The sequence below is a fragment of the Rattus norvegicus genome, chromosome 19, assembly GCF_021556685.1.
Source record: "Rattus norvegicus strain SHRSP/BbbUtx chromosome 19, alternate assembly SHRSP_T2T, whole genome shotgun sequence".
In the NCBI taxonomy this organism is placed as follows: domain Eukaryota; kingdom Metazoa; phylum Chordata; class Mammalia; order Rodentia; family Muridae; genus Rattus; species Rattus norvegicus.
The window spans coordinates 9613621-9627464 of NC_141552.1; the positions used below are offsets into that span (position 1 = coordinate 9613621).

General features: G+C 44.6%; 1 protein-coding gene across 10 annotated transcripts in view; it reads left to right on the plus strand.

The window, feature by feature from the left end:
* Positions 1 to 439: 439 nt before the first annotated feature.
* The window catches only part of Csnk2a2 (casein kinase 2 alpha 2), a 40026-nt gene continuing 26621 nt past the window's right edge, over positions 440 to 13844 (plus strand). For 2 of the 10 annotated variants that reach the window (XM_087594405.1, XM_087594408.1), the window contains exons 1-3: positions 440 to 488; positions 1926 to 2037; positions 11814 to 11915. Coding sequence is in view for 3 of the 10 variants with exons in the window: in XM_087594402.1 (XP_087450528.1) it covers positions 1175 to 1278; positions 1926 to 2037; positions 11814 to 11915 (318 nt within the window). In the remaining 7 variants the exon portion in view is untranslated. 10 annotated transcript variants of the gene reach the window in all.

Below are 13844 nucleotides of genomic sequence, written 5' to 3' on the forward strand. Positions count from 1 at the left end.
CTGTATTGGGATCCAATGCCCTCTTCTGGTGTGAAAAAAAAAATATGGACAGGAGAACAAGATAGTCAGGGACCCCAGGAAATCAAAGACTGTTCAAAGCTTGTATGTTCACCAACCCTTAGTCTCTCCTTCGAGGCCGAACTCCTCACTCCCCAGTTCTCCCTCCTCTCAAACAAATAAACAAAAATGCATATTTACAGTCTTAAATTATGTCCCACAAACGACTGGTTCAATACAAAGGGAAAAAAAACCAATAATTTTATGGGGAAACTACCCAGCGGACTCTAGTTTAACCAAGTAGCCTAAAAGATGACTCAGTGGGCTACCAGGGGAATTGGACGGGGAACTGAGAGGATAGGGTAGATCTAGTAGTAGACTGGTTCTGCATGGAAGTTCTCTGCCTCTTGGGGTTGAAGGCGGGGAAATCTGTGGATAGCAGGGTGGAGTCTAGAGGGGGAAAGAGGAGTGAGGAAGGGAGACAGTTTGAGGTGAGGATTCTTGGGTTTAAAGCAAATCAGCTCAGGGCCAGTATAGGAGGTCTTGGTGGTTGACACGAGGTGACTGGACTGAGGGGCGATGCTAAAAGCGGCGCTAGTCGAGGGCAAGGGCTCCTAAGGGGTGACCTGCGGGTGGGCAGGCAGACTACCACTCTGCTTGGCGGGTGGCGAGATCGCTGAGGGGGCGGGCGCCGGCCACAGTCCCCCGGCACTGTAGGGGGCGCTGTGGGCAGGGGCGGGCTGGGGCTGGGCGGTGGCCGCTCCTGGCGAGCTCGGCCCCTTTTCCGGGTTTCCTCCGCCTCCTCCTCCTCCCTCTTCGCCGCCGCCGCCGCCGCTGCCCCTCTCCCGGCCGGTGGCTGCCGCTGCCGCTGCCGCCACCACCGCCTCTGGGGGCCGCGAGCCGAGCGGAGGCCGCCGCGGAGCACGAACCCCGCCGTCCCGCCGGCTGCCGAAGGCCCCGGGCCGGCTTGGCCGGCGCCTCCCGCGCCCCCGGCCCGAGCGTCCGTCCGTCCGCCCGCCCCCGCGGGCCCGGCCTGGCGCGGACGCCCGCCGCCGCCGCGCTCCTCCTCCTGCTCGGGCGGTCCGCGGCCCGCCGCTTCCCGCGCCTGCCGCCCCGCGCTCCGCGCCGCGCCGCCGCCGCCCTCGGCGCCCCGCGGCGCCCCCCGGTCCCGCCCGCCATGCCCGGCCCGGCCGCGGGCAGTCGGGCCCGGGTCTACGCCGAGGTGAACAGCCTGAGGAGCCGCGAGTACTGGGACTACGAAGCCCACGTCCCGAGCTGGGGGTAAAGCCGCCGCCGGCCGCCCCCCGCGCGAACCGCACCTTGACGGCCGCTCGGCCTCGGGGCTGGCAGGGAGGCCCGACCCCGGCCGCACGTGTCCCCGGCCTCTCCTGTCCGCCCGGCCTCGGTCCCCGGTCCCCGGCTCAGCAGCCGGTGGGGAGAAGCGTAGGGTCAGGGTGGGGGCGGCCCTTCCTCCTCACACTTTGGGCTTCCTATGGGATGGGAAGTCCATGTCTGTCCTCTTGAGCTGTTAAAATCTCTACCTTTTTACTTTCTGAAATGAGGCTGGGAGGGAGGAACATTTTGAACATGGCCCCCCTAGAGGGTGTAAAATGGGAGGCAGGTGCTGTGGAGCCCCGGGCAGGCGGGCACCCCAGTACTACCAGGGGGATACCTTGCTCAGTCCACTTAACAGGGCTCATAAGGCCTCATAGCTGCCTTTTCTCCCTGTGCTTAGAGTCAGTGAGGTTAAGAGCTCTGCAGAATGACGGGAGCCAAGCTTCTGTGTGGCTTTCATTTAGAGAATGAGTCGAGGTGTGATGTCAGGAATACTTTGATTAGCTGGACTTGGTGGATGGATGTATAGTGGACATACGCTTGCTTAATCCCAAATCCTGGCATTTATGTACAATATCTCTTGCCTTTCACAGTAATCAAGATGATTACCAACTGGTTCGAAAACTTGGTCGGGGCAAGTATAGTGAAGTATTTGAGGCCATTAACATCACCAACAATGAGAGGGTGGTTGTAAAAATTCTCAAGGTGAGTGTACTACAGCGGCATGTAACCTTTTACCCCCACAGGGCCAAAGGACCAGCTATTCCAGAATAAGCGGCTCCAGCTCTTGTGTATCTTCTGCAGCACTCCTACCCCATTTTTCCTGTGAGCTTTTGAGAAAATGTGCAGGCTGGTCTTAACGCTGACTTTGATAGGTCAGGAACACTTAAGGTGTAAATTCTGAACTTCTCAAACAAATATGTGAGAGGGGTTGTATCTGATATGAAACAAAGAGATGTTTGCAAGAAAGAAAAGCATTTGCATGTATCATGTCCGTGTAGGGCTCCTAAAATGTACTAGTTACTCTCTGCTCCCAGTTACTCCAGAAAGAAAGTTGTCCAAACAAAACATAACTGGGGTCTTCTCAGAGATAAGTTTAAAGCCAAAAATGCAGGGCAACTCCCCCCAGTTGATAGTTTTGTTTCATTTAGAAGTAAAGTTTCAGGTGGGCTGGATATAGCAAGCCATCACTAAAAGAGATTCGGGGCAACAGAAGAGTACATTTTAGCCCCTGAAATAGTAACCAGAACAAAACTGTCTCAGTGGCAAGATTAGCCCTCTCACTTTGATAATGATAGGGCTTTTGTTATCACTCAAATGAAGACATGATCTTAATGAGCATGAAGAGTCAGCCAAGTTTCTGTACAGGTGATTGGAGATTAATTAGTGCTTTGTAGGTTGTACAAGAAAGTGATCCTTAGGACCTGAGCGGTTCTTCATGGTTGTCAGGTCATTTAATGCATATGCATGTCCCCTTAGGATCTGAGCAGTTCTTCACGTTGTCAGATCACTTAACATGTATGTGTGTCACTCGTGAAAGAAAGACCGCTGGAGAGTGGTAGTACTTCACCTGATTTTCACAGTGCCCAGTGGAGGTTCCCTGAACAAAATGGATTGAAAAGCTCATGCCTCAGGGCAGTCCTCATTTAATTGTAGTGTAGATTTTAGCATCGTGTAAATCATCTTTCAAAAAAAAAATAGCTGCTGCTAACGTTCCTTACCATCCTAGCCTAGTGACAAGGAGCAGCACTGCTGCTGAGGCCGGTGATGCTGCCACTGCTGCCCAAGGCACTGGTACGAGGAGGAAGGAATGATGTGGAAGGCAGGGAGCTTGGCCCACTAAGTATGACTTGTACATAGGAGGTGTGTAGTTACGGATGGGTGTGTTTTAAGCAGAGAAATGTTTCCTTCAGGGAAACATTGCTGGAGGAAGCCATACAATTTCATTACTTACATAAATGCATTTTGAATAGAAGTTACTTCAGATGTTTTCCCTTTAAGGAATAAGCAAAACAAGCATTGTCAGGAACATCCATGTTCCGTTGTACATTTGGAGGATTGAATTTGCCACGTCTAAAGCAATTTAAGGGAAATGTCTCAATGTCTGTGCAATAGACTAAGTGCAGCTTCCTGAGGTGTGTTTTGAAGGGAACAGTGCTCAGGTGTTTATGAGTCCCAGTGTTTAGAGAAGCATAGTTATTACTACTTTTTGATTGTTCTCGTAAAGATTCAGAGGTTGGTTGCTTGATAGTTTTTCCTCTGCTCTGAAGAGTCTCTGCATATATTTACCACATCCAGTATGGAAGCTGCTTTAAATTATTTTTACAAATAGCCTAGGTACAGAGAGACGTACCTGCCATGGTGCTGTTTGAAATGGCCCTTCGCCAAAACTCTTCTTTCCGATTTCTTCATACCTCTGAGTGTTCATTTCAGCACTGGGCTGCAGGATCTTAGCACTGAACACAGTAAGTTTCAGGGTTCAATCATGAGGTTTGGGAAACCCTTTTTATGCTGTAGATCATGAGGTGTTTGGTTCTCAGAGGGCAGTCCGAACCCTTCTACTCCTTTGTCAAAGTCCTGTGGCATTTCTGTATAGATTTTATTTATATTTGAAGGATAGAGTAAGAAACCCCTAATTAATATTGTGGTTTTGTTCTTATAATGGATTTGAAGTATTATTTTTCAAAAAGAACAGAGACTTTATCCAAAAGTTATGCTTATTACTCAAATAAGTTCAAGTTAGGACTAATGCCTACTATTGTGATGTTTTGTTAGAGGAAGTTAAGCCCTTTGCAGTGCTAGCTGCTCAGTTTGGGGCAGTCTGGGAAAGGTTTGCTTCTCTTACAAGCCTGTAGTAGTTAACCTGCAGGGGGGACGAGTGTGCACTTGGTGACTGAGACACAGGGCACAGACTTTAGTGACACTTCATAACAGTTTTTGTCATTCTGCCACAATTGGATGCATAGTGATCATGGAGGGCTTTTATTTCATTTATCTTGCATGTAAGATCTCTAAGTATTTGATTCGTCGAGGTATGTTTGAGCCTATTAGAGGGCTTTATAAATTTAAAAAGCTGCTAGTGAAAGTTTTGTGATTTTTTTTTTTTAATAAGGTAATACTCTTACTTCTTTAATGTGTCTGTGAAAAAGTGAATTATGTGTGGAGGTCTGAGGTTAAATCTTAAAAACTTTCTAATGAATAGAGAAGTCATACCTTTTATTCTTTTGGGGGGTGTCCAAAAAAATTGTGTTAATGAGAAAAGGAAATGATTTTTTTAAAGAATTTATTGATGCAACAAGGTAGAAGGCTACTTTAGTGTCAAAAGCAGTTGATTCTTTTGTTCCTCTCTAGTGCTTAGAAAGGTGTGCCCAAAGTAAGATTAAAGCATCAGTGAGCACGGCTTGTGTGCATGGATGGCAGCTCTTCCTGGGGTCCTCAAGAGCTTTCAATTAAACTGCTGTTTCTTGAGTACTTGTCAAGAGCAATACTATTTTTTTTTTTTTTAAAAAACAACCAAAGTGTTTTGAACCAGTGCTGCAGTGACTTAGAAATTCTCACATAAGGCTCCTGTTAGCAGCTTTATTTTACATTATAAACATATAAATGGCTGTCCATTGCGTTCCTCTCTCAAAATTCTTTTTTTTTTTTTTTTTTTTTGGTTCTTTTTTTCGGAGCTGGGGACCGAACCCAGGGCCTTGCGCTTCCCCAACCCTCAAAATTCTTGAGTAAGGCAATGGTAGTATTAAAATTTGTCTTAAACATGTCTAACATATTCATAGTTTTGTTTAATGTGTTGGTAAGACTAGGTGGTTGCTCACCGGTAGAGCACTAGCTAGCAAGCTTGAGGTCCTGGATCTCGTCCTTACCCTTCTTCCACCTCAAAACACGGCAAAAAAGAATAAAATTTTGTGTTCTTAAAAGGAAGATTGGCATTGATTACAGCTCTTTAATAGTGATTTAATGCTTGGCTGATGACCTTTGTTATATCCAAAGATTGTGTCTTAAGATGAAATGCTCCTTCCTCTGGGCCCTCTCTGTCTAAGGGTAGGTCTCTTACTTCATTTAAGCATGCGTACTGATATATCTCCATAAAGAGACATGTTAATAAGCTTTACTTTTTTGTGAATTTTAGTTTTAGCAAATGTTTCATAGTATATGAGAGATTATTAAAGGGTGTTAATAACATACAGTGTTAGAAATTGTGTGTGAACTGGCCAGAGTTAGATGTAACGTTGACATTATAAGGACATACGTAGAGAGCTAAGCAGAATCACAGAATATACCTTGTAGAGTGCAGACTGATTTCCTTAGGATCACAGACTCAGTGTGGCACTGTGAACAGGGATCTGTGTGTCGCAGAGGAAGTGGAGATGGTAGGTGGCTGACTTATCGGTAATTCTGAGTTGTCATGGAACAATAGAAGGGCATTCCCTGGAAGTAAGAGGGAACCGTCTCTGTTTGGAGTTACTCCTAAAGGGAATGGTTTAGAATTTGGGTTTAATGAAGACTGAATTTGAGTAAGTTCTGTCTTCGTTCCCACAGAAGCATGCTTGCTGCTTTGTCTGCTCTCCATTTTAGGCCTTGGTGGTGGGTTTTATTGTATTTGTTTCCTACTTTTCTCTTTTTTTCCCTCTTGCTTGCTTGATTTGGGGGGTGGGGTTCATGTGTGGAGTCAGAGGATGACTTGCAGGTGGTTTCTCTCCTTCCCTACTGAGGTCCAAGGACTTGAACTCAGGTCGTTGGCAGCCAGGGCTTTACTTGCTGACATCTTGTTGATCCCTCACCAGTTTCTTTAGAGCAGTGGTTCTCAACCTCCCTAGTGCTGTGACCCTTTAATACAGTTTCTCATGCTATGATAACCTCCAGCCATAACATTTTTATTGCTACTTTATAACTGTAATTTTGCTACTGTTACGAATCATAATGTAAATATGTCTGTGTTTTCTGATGGTCTTAGGTGACACCTGTGAAAGAGTCATTTGCATCTCCTTTTTGACCTATAGTTTCTCTTAAGTCTCACAACAATTACTTGCCAGATTTTGGGGTGTATAGTTTAATCCCTTTAATACATTAGAGATAATATGAGTGTGAATCGTGTGTGAAGAGTATATAGTGATAGGAAGTGCCCATCCTTGTGTGTGGCTCAAGGCCTCATGAAGCATTTACAGCCTGGCTTATGGGAGTGCCATCTACCGATTCACAGTCTAAGCAGACTGTTAACCAGGTGAGAAGCAGAGCAGGACGTGAGCTCCACGCTGTTGGTTTCTATCCTCCGGCTCTTTTCCTCTCCCCTGTAAAACGGGATTCTATGATATAAAGGTAGAAGGGTGTGTGGCTCATGTTGTCATAATCTGTAGTGTTTTTCTTCCCAGAGTATGCCCGGAGAATAAGCGCCCTGAAAGTTAGATGTCAGGTCTCATACTTAGCTCTTTGATGCTTTGGATAAACTGTAGGAAGAGAATTAATTTACCTCAGAAGATTAAATGTGCTTAATAAGCTTGGTGCTGAGAGAGCAATATGATACAGTAATAACAATGTTACAGTTGAACTAATTGAACAATTTTAAAAGCAAAGCCAATAGTCAAAAGTGTTGTAACATTAACTTGGTGAGGTTAAAAGGCCTGCTCTACGCTTTGCAACACCCACCTATTCTATACATTGAATATAGCGTAAAATTTAACCACCGTAACCATTTTTAAGTGTTCAGTTTGTGGGATTAAATGAGTTCATAATGTTAGGACCATTGCAACCATCTATCTGCATAGCTCTTTTTTTTTTTCTTTTTCTTTTTCTTTTTTTCGGAGCTGGGGACTGAACCCAGGGCCTTGCGCTTGCTAGGCAAGCGCTCTACCACTGAGCTAAATCCCCAACCCTGCATAGCTCTTTTTATCGTATAAAACTGAAACTATACCCATTAAATGATGCTTCCCCAGTCCTCTGTCTTCCCAGCTCCTAGCAACCACCATTTGTTGTTTGGCTACTCAGGTATCTCATAAATGAAATCATAGATCTGCTTGTGACTGGCGTATTTGACTTAGCATGCTGCCTATATGCATATGATTCGGTTTCGGGTTGGCTAGGCACGCCTATAAGCCCAGCACTTCAGAAACTGAGATAGAAGGGCAAACCTAGGCTTCAGTATAAGACCCTGTTTCAAAGAAAACTAAAAAAGAAAAATTAATTTCCTTCCTTTTAGGGGATAAGTAATAGACTTTTATCTATCCATCAATGGCCAGCACTAAGCTGTTTCCACACGGTCACTGTGGTGACCTGAGCTGCTTTGAACACAGGTGTGCAAAGCCTCTTTGAGCACATGCCTTGCTGCTTTTGGGAATATATTCAGAAGTGCAATTGGTGATTTATATGGTAATTTATCTCCCTATTCATGTATAGATGGCATCTCTTAAGTGGCCTAGGCTGGCCTTGAACTTCCCCTGTACCAGTCCCACCACTGCTAGGATCACAAGTAATGTACCATCACACTGCTAATTCCCTTTTTAAAATTAGTTTCTTAATGCATGTTGTTGTTATTGGGATTTTATTCTTTGCCTTTAGCATCTTTTATTCTTTAGTTTTGAGAATAATTCCCCTCAAGGAATTGGTAGTGTGATTAGAATGATGAGACTTGAAAGATTAGAGGAAAAGTTGCTAGCTAATATTTTTATGTGGGTCAAATGTAGTGGTTTTCAAAGATGTATGCAAATGAGGACATCCATGCCAGCCTGGTTAAGCCTGTTCCGTCCTCCATCGTTCTTCATTCCTGGCACCCATTATCGACTATAATTCTTCATCGCAATGGATGGATAAAGGCCTTTGTTCAGCAGGCATTGGTTTGATAGTAAGATCAAAGTTTCAAAGTTGGTGGCCATATTATTTCCTGTCTTGCATTTATCAATCTAGTTGAACTTGGAAATAAATTTTAAAAGGGCTTTGCCTTTGATACTTTCTTTAATGGATTGAGGTCCTGGTCACATGCCATTGGTAAGCAGAAGTTGACAAGCAGAAATGCAGTTGATGCTGTTAAAATCCACGGCACTGGCTCTGAAGGAGTAAAGCTCTGTGCCGAGTAGGAAGGTAACGGGGTTTGCCGGCTTTGTGCAGTGTGTTACCAGCTTATGTTTTGCTGCGGTTTTTTTTTTTTTGTTTGTTTGTTTGTTTGTTTTTTTTTTTTAGATCTGGGCCACTTTGAACAAGGGTCTTCCAGATGGCCAGCACTGCCCTGCACATGCAGAAAACCTTTTGAACAGACACTTTGTCCATTTTTCATTTTCTGAGCATACATCTAAAACATTTTAAATGTTAAACAAGATTTTTGTCCTTAAAACTTTGTGTTTTTCTTTGCTTAAAATATTTTTTTAGGGGGTTGGGGATTTAGCTCAGTGGTAGAGCGCTTGCCTAGCAAGTGCAAGGCCCTGGGTTCGGTCCCCAGCTCCGAAAAAAAGAAAAAGAAAAAAAAATATTTTCTCAGCACACGTGGTAGTAATAACCTCTGATCCTGGCACTCCGGGGGCTGTGGCAGCAGGGTGGAGACTCAACCTTTTTTGCTGCTTTTTCTACTTTGAGTAGAATATTCAGTTCGGAAAACAGCTAAACCAATGCCATTTGAATCTTTGAAACAGATACCATCTGAATTACCTAGAAAAATGTCTGAGAGGTCTGGTAGCATGCTTGGTGATTTCTGCCTGGGGGCAAGCGGGACTGTACTCTGTACATGAGAGTCGAAGCATCTGTATTTCTGTAAAACTTTTAAAGGTGTCAGCAGTGTCAGAGGTGTCGCTCTTGTCTTCACTGGCCCTGCTGGTAGAATTAAAGGATCTTATTCACTCTCTAGGCTGTAATGGTTTGCGTCTGAGTCTTCTTAGGCTTGGGCCAGTGTACGGAGCAGATGGGGCTACTTGCTGCCTTGGGCTTCGGAGGGGTCTGTCCTGGGCTGGGGGTCACTTTCTTTTCTGAGTCGTCTTGGTGTCTGGCAGCATTTGAGGACCCCAGCTGCTGTGGCTCCACTGGACCATTCCCAGTCTGGTCTGGATAGGTTTGGGCATCAAGGGTGCTTGGCTGCACTGTAAGTTCTCTCAGACCTGGTGAAGACAGTTCAGCCTTGTGCGTGTGAGGAGCTGCATGAGGCTGGAGAAAGTGGCAGTGGCACCAAAGCAGCTTGTGTACTGGCTGTCCCTGTGAGTGGGCGCTGTCAGAAGCAGGAGGACTTTTTTGGTTGAAGATTTTGTCCCATAAATAGACCACACACAAACAGATTTATGTAGACAAGTATATGTTTTCAGATGTGTGTACATAAATATAGTATGCTTAACGTGTTTTTTAATGACCTGTTTGAGAGTAAATCACAATCATCCCTAAGTGTTTCAGTATTTTTCCTTAAATTGTGATTTCTCATATAGTTCTACAGTATCATGTTAAAAAGTAAGAGTTACCATTAACCCAGTACTGTTTCCTAGTCTGTGGTTTTATTTACATTTGCTAGTTCTTCACTCTTTACTGTAAGAAAATCACAGCTTGGAGTTTCATTCATTTTCTTCTTTAAATCTGAACTCGTCCAGAAGTTTTATGACATCGGCATATTTGAGACTTAGAAGCTACTTGACATTTATGTTTCCTTCCCTGGATGTTTTTAATTGGGTTTTATTAGCATTTGATTTCTCCCCAACATTAAAGTCCTTGATTACAGAGACCAAGTGCGATTCCTAGAAGAGATGGGTAGAACACAGTAGCCAGATCTCTCCTGGGTACCTTGACACAGTGGAGAAAAGTGTCATGGCAGCTGACTTATAAGCACACAGCTGTGTTTGCTCCCAGGTGGATGCTGTTGCAGGTGATACTGTTCTCTCCCCAGTCTTTCTCCTCCTGATTGTGGATGTGGTGTGCAGGTGTCATGGAGAAGGCCAGAGGACAGTTCTGTCCTGGGCTATCCTTCTCCACCTTACTTCCTTAAGCCAGTATCTATCATTAAACCTAGAGCTCTCTGTTTATTCTGCTAGGCTGGCCAACCAACAAGCTACAGTCAGGCCTGGCTTTTTTCATACACACTGAGGAGTCTGAGCATAGGTCCTCATGCTTACACAGCTCTTGTCCACTGAGCCACTTCTCCAGCTAGCCCACCTTCCCTGCTCTTGCTCAGAGACATGTTTCAGTTATCAACCTGTATCGTCATCTCTGAGCTTTAAAAAATTATATACATGTGTGTGTGTGTGTGTGTGTGTGTGTGTGTGTTGTATGTGTGTTGAACACAGAGAGAGAACACGGGGAAGTCAGAGAGCAAATTGTGAGAGTGGGTCTTTCTGCCTTTGTGGGTTTGAGGGATTGAGTTCAAGTCATCAGGCTTGGTAGCAAGCACTCTTGACTCACTGAACCATCTTGCCACCTTCCCAGCCCAAGGCTCTTTAGGTCTTATTTTATCATTCATGAAAGTCCATGGGCCTCTCTTTACCTTGGTATTATGATAACGGTGCCTTAACAATAAAGTAGTCCATTTCCTTAGCTCAGTCTCTCTCTTGACCCACTTGAGAGAAAAGCCCAGAGAAGAGGGTGCTGCAGGGCAGTCAGGTTACCAGGCCTGAGTCTTGTTCTGTTAGCTGAGACCTGGGGGAATAACTCCTCGGCTGCTGACCCTCCTACTTAGAGGCTTCCTGGGGGTCAGTGGACTTCCTCCTCAGTCGGCAGGCGGAGGTCAGAGAGTTAGCATGTGCTGTACACTCACTGGTGTGTCCCTTACTGTCTGTCCTGAGTGAGTTATAAATGTCGTGCTTGCCTTTTCAAAACTGCTTTTCTTTATTAACTTCAGACAGGAAATGATACACATACTGTGAGTGTTTCTAAGAACTTACTTTTCCATCTTGTAGGTTGGTGCCTTAGCAGTTAGCAATCATTGCTGGATGAGATCAGCTTTCCCCTTTGCTGAGCCAACAGCTCTCTCTCTCTCTAGGAATGAGATCTATTAGGAGAGTTACTAGCTCTGAGCTGATTTGATTCTAAATCTTAAGGAAGTGGGAGTGGCAATAGGAAATGGGAGCCAACAGTTTGGAAGCAAGTTTGTAACTTGATGTCAGTGAGCTAGTTCATGCCCTAAGATACAACTACATCTAAATTGTGGGAGAGCAGGCGTCTAGCTACTTTCTTTCACTTTTTCCATTTGTTCATGGTCTGCGGCTGTTCAGAACCATGACACATTTGGCAGTAATCCAGTAAAAATGCATTTATTTTTAAAATACTACATGAATGTTAAAGTTTGCTAAATGCCCTAGATATAACTACTTAGGGAGATTGCCACATAAGCTATAAACTAAAATGTTTAACCTGAAAGATTATTATAGGAAAGCTCACTTTCTCTCTTCTAGTTAAGCATATTCTTTAACACAACACAGTACACAGCAAACAATCTATGCTGTTGCCTTAACATTGATTAAAGTTGTATTTATTATGTTAACTTCAAAAGGAGTCTCACTTCTGATTACTCTTGTGTATTTAAGCCAGTGAAGAAAAAGAAGATAAAACGAGAGGTTAAGATTCTGGAGAACCTTCGTGGTGGAACAAATATCATTAAGCTGATTGACACTGTAAAGGACCCTGTGGTAGGTGCCTGGTGGCTGGGGCATGTGCTAGTGGATTGGGGTGGGCTGTTTTTTTTTTTTTTGTTTTCTCGGAGCTGGGGACCGAACCCAGGGCCTTGCGCTTCCTAGGCAAGCGCTCTACCACTGAGCTAAATCCCCAACCCTGGGGTGGGCTGTTTAACACCCAGGACCTTGTATGGTGCTGCATAATGGGCTGGTGGCACTGATAATTACTACCGAGGGGGTTTAAAAACCATGCAAGAGCCACGCCCAGTGGTGATAGCCCCGGGAAGCCCTGCTTTTGTTCTGTTTTTGAAAGCTGCTCACTGCCAGTTTGCATTATCTTACGTCACTCTAGTAGCTTGATCTTGGGAGTATCTATGTTGATTCTAGTGTAGAGAACTAAGCATGTCTCAGATCGCTAGTCCTTTGAAAAAGAAGCCTTACTGTTTCATATTGCTAGTCTTTAGTTCAGCACCTCATATTGTATACATACGTATAAAAATATCTACGTATTTTTACAACTAAAATGCTTCATTTGGGGCAAGATGGCTTAGTGGGTACAGGCACTTGTCACACAGGCCTGGTGACTAGAGTTTGATCCCTAGGAACCATGTCAGAGTAGAAAGGAAAAGCCTGCTCCACAGAGCTATTCTCTGACTCCACATATGTGCCATGGCACATGTGCTGTCATACGTACGTGTATATACATATACACAATAATAAAATAATCATAAAACAGTCTCAATTTCTACCTATCTTAGGGTGCTATTCACTTTTTCCTTCCTCTAAGGAAGAAGCTGGCAGTATTTGATTGCCTAGGCTTTGATCCTTGAGACCACCTTCGTGTCATTTGTGTCTTCTTGCTGTTGTCCACCTGCTCTGTCTGATTATCCCCCTGTTCCCCAGGAGAGCTTCATGTAAGCTCATCTGAGAAGCAGGTCTTTGCTTCTGCATGCTGAGGACACCCCCATACTCTAACGCAGGCCAGGGGCTAGGCTAAGTACTTGGCTGCATTGCACCACTTAATCCCTGATGATCCAGGGGCAGGGGCTCGTACTGCTCTTGTCGACATCTTACTGTAAGGAAACAGAAATCAACAAACATTAAGTCATTTGCCCACCTGCACGGTGATAATATAAGATAAGAAAATATTTTTCTTTTGGAACTTGATCAAGCCTGAGAAAGGTGGTTATATACAAACTCGTAACTGATTGTCACTAAATAATATATCTATCCTGCTTAGTTCAAATTGATTACTAGCCCAAAATTACTTAATGTTCAGGTTAAAATGGGTTTGTCCACTTGAGAATATAAATTCACTCGTGTGTGTGTGTGTGTGTGTGTGTGTGTGTGTGTGTGTTTTAATGTTTGAGATAAAAATGGATATTGCTCACTTAAAGAACACACACACCATATATATATATATAGAAAATGTAGATTTAAGGATATAGCTGGGGGTATAGCTGAGCTGGTAATGTCTAATGGCAGAAGTAGGCCTTGAGTTGGATCCCTAGAACTACATAAATTAGGCAAGGTGATGTGTGTTTGTAATCCCAGCACATAGAAAATGGAAGCCAAATGGATGGTCAGAAATTTAAGGTCATTCTCAGCTACATAGGGGATTTAGGGCCAACCTGAACTGGACACCCTGTCTGTGTGTGTGTGTGTGTGTGTGTGTGTGTGTGTGTGTGTGTGTGTCTGTCTGTCTCTCTCTCTCTCTCTCTCTCTCTCTTACACACACACACACAAACACACACACACTTTAAGAGATGGTATGGGGGGTTGGGGATTTAGCTCAGTGGTAGAGCGCTTGCCTAGCAAGCGCAAGGCCCTGGGTTCGGTCCCCAGCTCCGAAAAAAAAAGAAAAAAAAGAGAGAGAGAGAGATGGGAGTTGGGGATTTGGCTCAGTGGTAGAGCGCTTGCCTAGCAAGTGCAAGGCCCTGGGTT